The sequence below is a fragment of the Haematobia irritans genome, chromosome 2 (assembly GCF_050003625.1).
Source record: "Haematobia irritans isolate KBUSLIRL chromosome 2, ASM5000362v1, whole genome shotgun sequence".
Taxonomy (NCBI): Eukaryota; Metazoa; Arthropoda; class Insecta; order Diptera; family Muscidae; genus Haematobia; species Haematobia irritans.
This window is the reverse complement of record NC_134398.1, coordinates 218,681,549-218,694,144: the sequence shown is the minus strand read 5'-3', so window position 1 is coordinate 218,694,144 and position 12,596 is coordinate 218,681,549. Positions and strand designations below refer to the sequence as shown.

General features: G+C 29.0%; 1 protein-coding gene across 2 annotated transcripts in view; it reads left to right on the top strand.

Annotated features, from left to right (window-relative positions):
* The window catches only part of bowl (brother of odd with entrails limited), a 46,265-nt gene extending 41,831 nt beyond the window's left edge, over positions 1 to 4,434 (top strand). For both annotated transcript variants that reach the window (XM_075297455.1, XM_075297454.1), the window contains exons 2-3: positions 296 to 1,004; positions 1,084 to 4,434. In XM_075297455.1, coding sequence (XP_075153570.1) covers positions 421 to 1,004; positions 1,084 to 2,860 — 2,361 coding nt within the window. In that variant the 5' untranslated portion in view covers positions 296 to 420 and the 3' untranslated portion in view covers positions 2,861 to 4,434. The remainder of the gene's footprint in view (positions 1 to 295; positions 1,005 to 1,083) is intronic.
* Positions 4,435 to 12,596: the final 8,162 nt, after the last annotated feature.

Genomic DNA, 12,596 nt, shown 5'->3' with positions numbered 1-12,596 from the left:
AGGGTATTTCGAAAAATAAAACAAAAACGAAATCATTTAGATTAGACTAGCAAGTCCTCAGAATAAAACAAAATGATGGTGATGATGTTGATTATGACGATCATAAATCCCTCTTAACAAAAGCTACAATGGGAAATTCCTAGAGTCTCTTTACTGGGTGGGGGAAAATTTCATTAATTATAGCTCACTTATCTTAATACTAGACATAGCACTTCATAGCTCCTGTTCTTGTTGTGCGAGAAGCTTATCTCTAATGTGAATTTTATTTCTGTTTTTTTTTTTCGTACACTTGCAGATCTCTAACCCAACAATATTAGCGAGTTCACGGATGAGTTACAAACGAAATTTCTAGAGATTAGACCTAGAGATACCTTAAAGGTGAACCAGAACCACACAACTAGAAGTTCCTGCTGCTTCGCAATGTCAAATCCAAATCCTTCAAATTCGGCCTTTGTGCCCGTTCTACCGTCGCATCGTAACCCCTTAAGAGGCCCTGCCTCACTTTATGGCTCAATGATGGATGCCGATGGTGGCAAGGATCCCAAAAGGGGTTCAAATTTTGAAATTATGGCCATGATGGCTGATAAACGTAAGGAGTTAGCCTTAAGAGAGGCTGCCGTAGCTGCTGCCATGTTAATGCCTCGCCCTGGTCAGGGTCCTCCCCCTGGGGTCCCGGGATCCGTTATGTATCCCCCACCATATTTGGGAGGGCCTGGACCTTCACCCACTGGTGCGGGTAGTTTCACGTTTCCCTCAGGGGCAGCTGCCTTGTTTCCACCCGGCTTACCACCTTCCATGCATGCTGGTCTCGATCGGCGTCTACTAAGGGCCCCTGGACGGGCTTCGCGACCCAAAAAACAATTCATTTGTAAATTTTGTAATCGTCAATTTACCAAGTCCTATAATCTGTTAATCCATGAACGGACGCATACCGATGAACGGCCCTATTCATGTGACATATGCGGTAAAGCATTCCGGCGTCAGGATCATTTAAGGGATCATAGGTAAGTGCTTAGCTAGAGCAAGAACAGAATATTAGATTAATATCTTCCTCTACCCTCTCTCTCTCTCTCTCTCTTTCAGATATATACATTCCAAGGAGAAACCTTTCAAATGCACCGAATGTGGTAAGGGATTCTGCCAATCCCGTACCTTGGCTGTCCACAAAATTCTCCATATGGAAGAGTCTCCCCACAAATGCCCCGTATGCAGTCGCAGTTTTAATCAACGTTCCAATCTGAAGACCCATCTGCTTACCCACACCGATCATAAGCCCTACGAATGTAACTCCTGTGGCAAAGTGTTCCGTCGCAATTGTGATCTACGGCGCCATACTCTCACACATGCTGTGGGTGATGTCCCTGGCGAATATGTTGATGTGGTCGAGGAGGAAGATGAAGGTCGCCATTTGAGTGGCGACGAAGATGATTCTCTGCTAGAAGTAGATTCTCCACGCAATTCCCCAGTACAAAGACATCTCAATGGGTCGCCCAGCCATGAATTAGAAAGAGATCATGACGACGAGGAGGATGAGGATGAGTTAGAGGGAGATCAACGTATTTCCATGGCTGAACGTTTGACCCTAAAACGTAAGGCTCAATTCGATCGTGAGGCCTTGGAAGATGATTCTGATGATGAGTTATTGGATGAAAATCCCGATGACGATGAGGAGGATTTGCCAGAGAAAGATCCCAAGCCAATGATTAAACAGGAATTGGCAGAGAAAATTCAACGCAAATCTGACGACACAGTCGATGGTCCTTCGAGCCAATATCAGGGTGTAACCCATTGCCATCATGAGGGAGGGACACAATACACTATGAGACCTACCCATGAACTCAATCGTAATGGTGACGAACTGCTGTTGGGAAATTCAGCAACAGCTCTGCCGGGTCCTCCAGGACCTCATGGCCCGTCTGGGGATTATCTATTGGCCAGTACATCGGCTGGTATTTCCAATTACATTGGGCCCTTGCCTGGTCATTTAGGGCCACCTGAGGCAAATGATCCCTACTTACCATTGCTTCATGTACGAAGAGATCTCCATTCGAAACCCCTGACATTGGCAGGACCTACTGACCTAAAGGTCCAAATACAGCCGGGTGGAATACCTCCAGGACCTCTACCAATTTTAATTGACACAAATGCAAAATCACAACCTCCTACAGGTCAAGGCCAACATCCAACACCACCAGCTCCTCTACACTCACCCCATGAAGCGGTTCCCAGTTTTCTGGGATCCATACCCATACGAAAACGAGCTTTAGGAGTTGAATTCGAGCATATGCATGCCCATGCTTTGGGTCATAATAGAGCGCCTCCACCACCGCAATTCGCACCAAATGCTAATATGTATGCCTTGAATATGTCACGACCGCATCTGCATGCCTTACAATCAGCAGCGGCAGCTTCTGTATTAAAAATGGGATCGGGAGGTAATGCAATCGCTCCCTCTCATTTGGGACCTCCACCACCGGGTATGACAAATAAACCAGGGCCTTATTTACCTACAAACTACCATTTGACACCAGGATCCACAGAAAAGACAATGGGACCAAGTTTAAGTGAATCCTATGTTCATCATGCACCGCGTACAGGCCATATGGAGGGAAATAGCACAGTGTCAGCATCAACGAGTAATACGGGTCCTTTGCCCTCGTCTTCAACGGTGACTTCTGTATCGCCTTCGACGTCTTCAAATCGAAATCATCATCACCAGCAGCAGCAGCAACAATCTTCTACATCATCCCAGTGTCAAAATAAGCAAGGACAACCGCAAACACCACCGCAACCAGCACCGCAACCGCCACCGGTTAAACGTAGTACCGGTTTTAGCATTGAAGATATCATGAGACGCTAACGATTGAACCTATGGCAAATTTAAGTTATGAATCGTACATATATAAATAAATAAATATACGTGAGTGGTCCGTTAAGTAAAAAAAACACAATCCGGGCAAGCTCTTGGTAAAAATGTAACCGATTCTACTGAAATTTGGTTGCAGTTGTCGTTTGCCGCGAATGTACTACAACATAGAAAACTGTTCCTGCATTACGATCTAGAGTACTTATCGAACCATCCACGTATATTCTTCAATATTGGAAAGAATATAGGAACTACATATACACAGAAAACATGTCAGCACATTTTTTTAATGATCGTCTTAATTGAATTTAAAAAAAATTATGGAATTAAATTATGAAAAAATTTATTAATTCACAGAAAATTTATTGTCAAAAAATTTCTTTGATTCAAATCCCATTTTGATTGAAAAAAAAAATCATTCACAAAAATAATTGCAACAATTAATTATTTAATTCACAATAGTGATTTACGTAATTGAAGAAATTTCAATTATTCTGTCAATTAATTTCGTTGTTAAAAAAAAAAATATTTTTTATGGGTAAAAATTAATTGAAACAATTAATTTTTTTATTCGAATCAATTATTTAATTGAATCCATTGGGTAATTTGATTTTGATATTTTTCTGTGTAGTAGATTTAAATTTTTCTATTAAACCCTTAGCCTTACTTGGTAAAAATGAAAGAGTCTTAAAATGTTAAAAAAATACAAAAAAAAATCTCAAAAAGCTAGAGATTTTTTGTTTAATATCGCAGTCTTGTAAGTACAACATAGACCGTATATTTAAGTTAGAGTCTTAGTAACAAGCCTTGGCCATAGATAGGCATATAGCTTAAATATATTTTTCAATTTAATTAATTAAAAAAAATTAATTGATTTTTTAGCTGTAGTAATAATTTTAATTTCCATTAAGAAAATTTAAAAAAATAAAATACAATCCTCAACTGCCTATATATATATACAATTGTTAGATATTCAATGTATATTTTTTATAATATTTTTCTCTATAATATATATACAAAAAAATACATGTTGATCATATTTAGATAAGTTTTTTCTCCACAATTTTCCTTTGGATATTTTTGTTTACGTATAAAAATATATGTACAATACATATTTGATTTAATTTTAAGTGTACTTGCCTGAACACTTAGTGTTCATATTTTATATAAAAAGAAAAAATTAATAATGATAAAAATCTGTAATAATTCTTTTCATTTATTTGGAGAAGAATTTTTTCTTTTAATATAAATATTTAATTTTTTTTTTAATTTTAGTTTATAATTAAAGTATTACTTTAAAATATTATTTTTAATTATCAAAGGTAAAAAAAAGAAAATCCATTTATTTTAAGATTAAATTTTAAGTATACAAAATATTTTATGTGAGAGTTTCCATTCATTTTACTTATATTTAATGATTATGATCTTATTATTTTGAGTAAGTTTACGCAGCGACACGTAATAATTACGAGTTGTTTGATCCTATAAAGTCTTCCTCTGTTTTCCAGAAATTTTTACAAATAAAATTATTTCTCTTAAATAAATAAATATATTTTACAAAAACATTATATTGTTGGTTTTATTATGTCCACACAAAAACAGTAGGGGATTGCGAATGCAGGTTGATGGCACAACGCTCCCTATAACGGTTGCCACAGATTCTACCAAAAATTTTAGATTTTATATTATTTGGTAGATTGTTAAAATTTTTGGATATTTTAGAAGATTTTGCAAACTATTACTTTACAAAGTTTCTTTAGAAATAAAATCTTGACACAATTTTTTCATATAAATAAAGTTTTGCCAAATTTTCTATAGAAATAAATTTTACACAAATTTTCTAAATAAATAAAATTTTGCGACAATTTGCTATAGAAATAAAATTTTAAGAAAATTTTCTAAAGTAACAAAATTTCCCTCCATTTAGCAGACTTTACAGACGATTTTAAGTTCGCTTTCTGTTTGTTATGTTTAGATTTTTTTAACATTTTCTATAGAAAACAAAAATTTGACAAAAGAACTAAAATTTTTATAAAATCACAATAGAAATAAAATTTTGACAAAATTTTCATATGAAAAAAAATGTTGACAACATTTTCTAAAGAAATAAAATTTTGACAACATTTTCTATAGACATAAAATTTTGACAAAATTGTCTAAAGAAATAAAATTTCCAAAAATTTTCTATAGAAATAAAATTAAAAAAAATCTATAGAAATAAAATTTTGGTTCAAATTACTGACAAAATTTTCTATAAAAATAAAATTTTGGCAAGAATTTCTAAAAAAATAAAATTTTGACAAAATTTTCATAAAAAATAAAATGTTGACAAGATATTCTAAAGAAACAAAACTTTGACAATATTTTCTATAGACATAAAATTTTGACAAAATTTTCTATAGACATAAAATGTTGAAAACATTTTCTATAGACATGCAATTTTGACAAAATTGTCTAAAGAAATAAAATTTTCCAAAATTTTCTATAGAAATAAATTAAAAAAAAAACAATCTATAGAAATAAAATTTTGGTACAAATTACTGACAAAATGTTCTATAAAAATTAAATTTTGGCAAAAAATGTCTTTAGAAATAAAATTTTGACAAGATTTTTTAAAAAATACAATTTTGACGAAATTTTGTATAGACATACAATTATGACAAAATTTTCTTTAGACATAAAATTTTTACAACATTTTCTTTAAACATATAATTTTGGCAAAATTGTCTATAGATATAAAATCTTCACAAATTTTCTATAGAAATAAAACTTTGACAAAATTTTCTAATGAAATAAAATTTTGATAAAAATTACTGTGGAAATAAAATTTAGACACAATTTTCTATAGAAATAAAATTTTGGCCAAATTTTCCATAAAAAATACAATTTTGACAAAATTTTCTATAGAAATACAAATTTCAAGAATTTTCTATAAAAATAAAATTTGGACAAAATAGAAGTACAATTTTGACAAAATTTTCTAAAGAAATATAATATTGATAAAAATTACTGTGGAAATAAAATTTCATCACAATTTACCATAGAAACAAAATTTTGAGAAAATTTTCTGTAGCATAAAAATTTTGGCAAAATTTTCTATAGCATAAAAATTTTTACAAAATTTTCTATAGAAATACAATATGGACAAAATTTTCCATAGAAATAAAATTTTCTAAAGAAATACAATTTTGACAAAATTTTGTAAAGAAATAAAATTTTTAAAAATTTTTCTATAGAAATAAAATTTTAACCAAATTTTCTTTAGAAATAAAAATTTGACAAATTTATCTATAGTAATAAAATTTTGAATTTTAAAAATTTCTAACGAAATAAAATTTTTGATAAAAATTACTATAGAAATAAAATTTTGACAAAATTTTCTATAGAAATAAAATGTTTACAAAATTTTCCGTAGAACTAACATTTTTATAAAATTTTCTAAAAACTAAAATCTGGAAAACATTTTCTAAAGAAATAAAATTTTGGCAAAATTTTCTATAGAAATAATTTTTTTTTTGTTTTGTTATTGTTGGTTTTGTTCTTTAAGCATTGTTGTTATTTTGCTGCAAGTAGAGGATGCTGATGAGGAATGTGGTAATTCCGAAACGTGCGTCCATCCAACCATCTTGCAGTCTATAGGGCTTTGTCCAAATAAATTTGACAAACATTCTTTTCCTCTGTTGGTTAAGCTACTCTTGTAGTTTAGTCAATGTATGGTTTTAAGCTGAAATAAAAAAATAACAACAAATAAAATTTTGGCAAAATTTACTACAGAAATCAAATGTTTACAAGATTTTCTGTAGAAATAAAATTTTTGACAAAATTTTCTGTAGAAATAAAATTTTGACAAAATTTTCTATAGAAATAAAATTCTGGCAAAATTTTCTATAAGAATAAAATTTTGATAATATTTTCTATAAAAATAAAATTTTGAGAAAATTTACTATAGGAATAAAATGTTGACAAAATTTTCTAAAAAATTAAATTTTGACAAAATTGTCTATAAAAATAAAATTTTGACAAGATTCTCTAACAAAATAAAATTTTGACGAAATTTTGTCCATAGAAATAAAATTATAACAAGAAACAAAAAATTTGACGAAATTTTCTATAGACATAAAATTATGACAAAATTATCCTTAGACAAAAAAATTTTACACAATTTCCTTTAAACATATAATTTTGACAAAATTCTCTATAGATATAAAATCTTCTAAAGAAATACAAGTTTGACAAAATTTTCTAAAGAAATAAAATTTTTAAAAATTTTTCTATAGAAATAAAATTTTAACCAAATTTTCTTTAGAAATAAAAAATTGACAAATTTATCTATAGTAATAAAATTTTGAATTTTAAAATTTTCTAACGAAATATAATTTTGACAAAATTTACCATAGAAATAAAATTTTGACAAAATTTTCTACTGAAATAAAATGTTTACAAAATTTTCCGTAGAACTAAAATTGTTATAAAATTTTCTAAAGAACTAAAATCTGGACAACATTTTCTAAAGAAATAAAATTTTGGCAAAATTTTCTATAGAAATAAAATTTTGGCAAAATTTACTACAGAAATCAAATGTTTACAAGATTAACTGTAGAAATAAAATTTTTGACAAAATTTTCTATAGAAATAACATTTTTGACAAAATTTTCTATAGAAATAAAATTTTGACAAAATTTTCTATAGAAATAAAATTTTGGCAAAATTTTCTATAGAAATAAAATTTTGACAAAATTTTCTATAGAAATAAAATTTTGGCAAAATTTTCTATAGGAATAAAATTTTGATAATATTTTCTATAAAAATAAAATTTTGAGAAAATTTACTATAGGAATAAAATTTTGACAAAATTTTCTATAAAACTAAAATTTTGACAAAATTGTCTATAAAAATAAAATTTTGACGGAATTTTGTTTTGACAAATTGTCTATAGATATAAAATTTTCAAAAATTTTATATAGAAATAAAACTTTGACAAAATTGTGTGAAAATATTGTGAAAATAAAATTTTGAAAAAAATACTGTGGAAAAAAAATTTTGACATATTTTTCTATAGAAATAAAATTTAGACAAAGTTTTCTATAGAAATAAAATTTTGACCGATTTTGCTATAAAAATAGAATTTTGACAAAATTTTCTATAGAAATAAAATTTTGACAAAATTTTCTAAACACATATAATATTGATAAAAATTACTGTGGAAATGAAATTTAATCACAATTTACCATAGAAATAAAATTTTGACAAAATTTTCTATAGAAATACAATTTGGAAAAAATTTTCCATAGAAATTAAATTTTCTAAAGAAATAAAATTTTGACAAAATTTTCTAAAGAAATAAAATTTTTAAAAATTTTTCTATAGAAATAAAATTGTAACCAAATTTTCTTTAGAAATAAAAATTTGACAAATTTATCTATAGTAATAAAATTTTGAATTTTAAAATTTTCTAAAGAAATATAATTTTGATAAAAATTACTAAAGAAATAAAATTTTTTAAAGAAATAAAATCTGGACAACATTTTCTAAAGAAATAAAATTTTGACAAAATTTTCCGTAGAACTAAAATTTTTATAAAATTTTCTGGACAATCTGGATAAAATCTGGACAACATTTTCTAAATAAATGAAATTTGAATGAAATGAAATTGGCAAAATTTACTATAGAAATCAAGTGTTTAACATACAAAATTTTCTGTAGAAATAAAAATGTTGACAATTTTGTCAAAATATTTAGAAATATATATAGAACTAAAATTTTGACGGAATTTTCTATAGAAATAAAATTTTGGCAAAATTTACTATAGAAATCAAATGTTTAGAAGATTTTCTGTAGATATAAAATTTTTAACAATATTTTCTATAGAAATAAAATTTTGACAAAATTTTCTATAGAAATAACATTTTGACAAAATTATCTATAGAAATAAAATTTTGACAAAATTTTCTATAAAAATAAAATTTTGAGAATCTTAACTATAGGAATTAAATTTGGACAAAATTTTCTATAAAAATAAAATTTTGACAAAATTTTCTATCGAAAGAAAATTTTGAAAAAAATACTATTGGAATAAAATTTTGACAAAATTTTCTAAAGAGATAAAATTTGTATCAACATTTTCTACAGATATTTTTTTAGTTTTTATTTTTGTAGAAAAATTTGTAATTTTTTATAGAAAATGTTGTGAGTTTTTTTTAGAAAATTTTGTGAAATTTTTCTATAGAAAAATAACGTCAAATAACAAAACGTCAAGAATACTACCAATCTACCAAATAGTAAAAAATCTACCATTTTTGGTAGAATTCTACCTACTGTTGCAACAGTGCTAATTGACTCCACCGAACATTCAAGTGTTGAAGCTTTCCAAAAAGAACTCTTGGCTTTTCCGATCGCCACACTCCAAAATATTGTTTCCTCCATAGTGGAAATGGACTTCCTCCAGTCCAAATTATTTTTCAAGTGTACTGATTTTTAAGAATTTCAGTTCGTTGTTGATACCTGTATTGCTCCATTTTTATTTAATTCTTTTTATTTAATTATCAAATATCAAGGATTAAAAAGAGCCTGCTTCCGAAATGCCGGGTGATTAAAATTAACACCATTTGTTGTAAAATCATTTATTTGTACGAGCCTAAAAGTATGCAACGGTTTCAATATCAACATCATTATTTTTGGAATGGAATGGTTTATTTGAGATTTTATTCGCCTAGGCCGCTCCACACAGTGTGATATTTGTAATTTTTTTAAATTTTGAACATTTAGAGCCGATGTGCTCGCCAGATGTGTAAAAATGTTTGTTTATAGGTTGTCGGGAACTGCCATAATTTTTTATCTACCCCTTTTTCGGCCAGCCATATCTTCATTTGTATTTCGATTACTGAGTTTGCATTTGAAAGGAGTTTGGTAGGTACTCCATCTGGTGATTTTAATGACATTTAATGTAGTTGTTATTTTTTTTTTTTTTTAATGTTGGACTTTTGTATTTAGTTCGCGTTTTATTCAGACTCATGACTTTGGTTACAGGCAAAAATCGACCAAGTTTGTGTCGATTCGGAATATTCTCCCATGCAAAATAACATTTTAGTGGCAAACATGTTACATGGTCATCATACAAAAATAACATTTTACTCTTGAAACATGTTTGAGGTGATCATATTCCTTCTCTGCGTGTGTAGAGTAGACTACCATATATTCGTCTTCGACCGAATATTAGTAATTAGTTTTTTTTTTAATTTACATTTATCCCACTGTGCCACAATCAATATATTCGCACTCTACACTTGTTGTTGTTAATTCACTCATTCATTACTCACAAAAAGAAATCACAATATTCCAAGAAATCTGCGTTTTATTGGCAACTCTCTTGACGGTTATATGAGGGGGTCTTTAAAGATAATTGCACGTACAATTTAAATTCACTAGAAATAAAAAGATCATTAAAATAATTGTCATTTTGGAGGAGATGTGACATTTCCATACAATTGGCCTGGTTAAAAATGAACCAAAAACTGATAACCTCCAAATGTGATTATGGAATTAACTGTAGACCATTGCCTTAATGGAGAAACCGGCAACCACAAAATGTGATAGCCATCATCACAAAGTTCCTCTTCGAATTCGAATGAGTAAGCCACAATGTTCACGAGTACGAGTAGTCTCGTCTCAGATACGTGATGTGTATGCTAAGTTCATTCGGTATTTGTGGGTGCTCACCCCCAGCTCTCCTCTGTTTCTCTTAATACACCTAAAAAAAATCAATTTGAGTGATAGAATTCGTCTATCTTTCAGCTTGATTAAAAAACAAAAATCCAAATAAAAAACAAACAAAAAACCTAAAATATGATTAATATCAGCTAGAAGACAATTTTATTTATTAATGTTTTATATTTTAAAAATAAATATTTTTTAATAAAGTACTATATATGCGAGACATCATACGACCAGGGCAAGACAAACTTTGAGCTGGTAAAGCTCGTGTGAATTCTTTTGTTTTTTGTCTAGAATATGACGCATAAGTGATTGGCTAGCATTAGAATACCTTAGGGTATTGAGGCTTAAAAAAAGTGTCAGACATATGTGCACCAGCCTTTGGCATAGGGTATTAAATAACATTTTCACTTCAAATGAAACTTTTACTTTTTCTATAAAACCATTTTACAATAAAATGAAACCTTTTTCATGTGAAAAGTTTCACACATTTCCAATGAAACTTTTTTCAAGTCAACTGAAACTTTTTTCATATCAAATGAAACGATTTAGATTTAGTTTTCAATTATAAGTTCTGTAGAGTTTATCCCCATTACCCATACATGAGCACCAGACATAAAATCGGGAAACCCCTCTTCTAGTTCCGGCCAATGATTATTGAACGTTTTATCGGTAGATCGGCGTATATGAGGGCTATATCAAACCCTTACCAATTCAAAGCAAATCTGATATATAATTTCACGGACCTTAATACCTCTCGATTTCCAAAGTTGGGCAAATCGGAATAACTTGTGGTGCCTATAAGTTCAAGAAGTAAAATCGGCATATCGGTCTATATCCGATACACGTTTTCAAATTCAGACAAATCGGATGTAAATTGCCATGTCAAAAAAAAATGGACCGATACACATCAAGCCCGGCCCACCTATTTGTGAACCTCGTCGTCGTGATTTCCACTTCCATTGAATTCGAATAAAAAATTTGATGTCCAGATGTCCTAAGAAGTGAAATCGCGGCCAATACCAAAACATGGACCGTTACACTCGCTATTTGGCACCCCTATTTGTTGAACTCCAATACCTTTAGGATTCTAATTTCAAGAAAATCGAATAAAAATTGCAGAGTCTTGATGTCCAAGCAATCAACTCGGGGTGTCGGTTTATACATACCGATATAACTAATCTTCGAACTTAACCTACTTGCAGGCAAAATACGAATCGGTTACAAATTTACCGTCAGAAACACAAGCATCGTTATATCGTCCAAAAAATTCTCCTTGTACAAGAATATATAAGGTGGCTGATATCTACATTTAACAAGTGCATAATGGTACGTTATAAACACAGATTGAAAAAAAAATTAAAATTTAAAAATTAAATAATACCTGCGAATTTAAAGCATAAGTTTTAAATTATGTATATTTCATTTCAACTGCAAAAATTCACTATGATTCCTGTCAAATATGTAAAGAAAAGCAAATATTTAAAAGTTCTTGAAAAAATTAGCCTAACATTTTTTTTAATATCGGACACGGGCCTTTCCCGAATACATACCGGATAATAAAACACACTTTATGTTGCCTGTAAATTTCATGTAAATTTAAGTTTTTTACTTCAAAAAAAAAAATCTGGCAAGAAGGAGCTTCCCCTCCCATAAAAAAAAAAACATTAAGAACCTATTTAGGGACCAAATTTCAAAACTAATGGAAAAATTACTATTTTGTAAAAATTACGTACCCCATATTAATTTTAAAATTTCCCCCTTGTTCTCCATAATTTCCAAGTCAATCGAAGAAGTTTAGATTTTTCACTACTCCAAAGAGGAGGAGAAATAAAATTTTGACAACATTTTCTCTAGAAATAGAATTTTGACAACATTTAGTAGTTTTGACTAAATTTTCTATGGAAATAAAATTTATAAAAAAATCTAAAGAAATAAAATTTTGACAAAATTTTTTCAAGAAAAAAAATTTTGACAAAATTTATTGTGGAAATAAAATTTTGACAAAATTTACTATGGA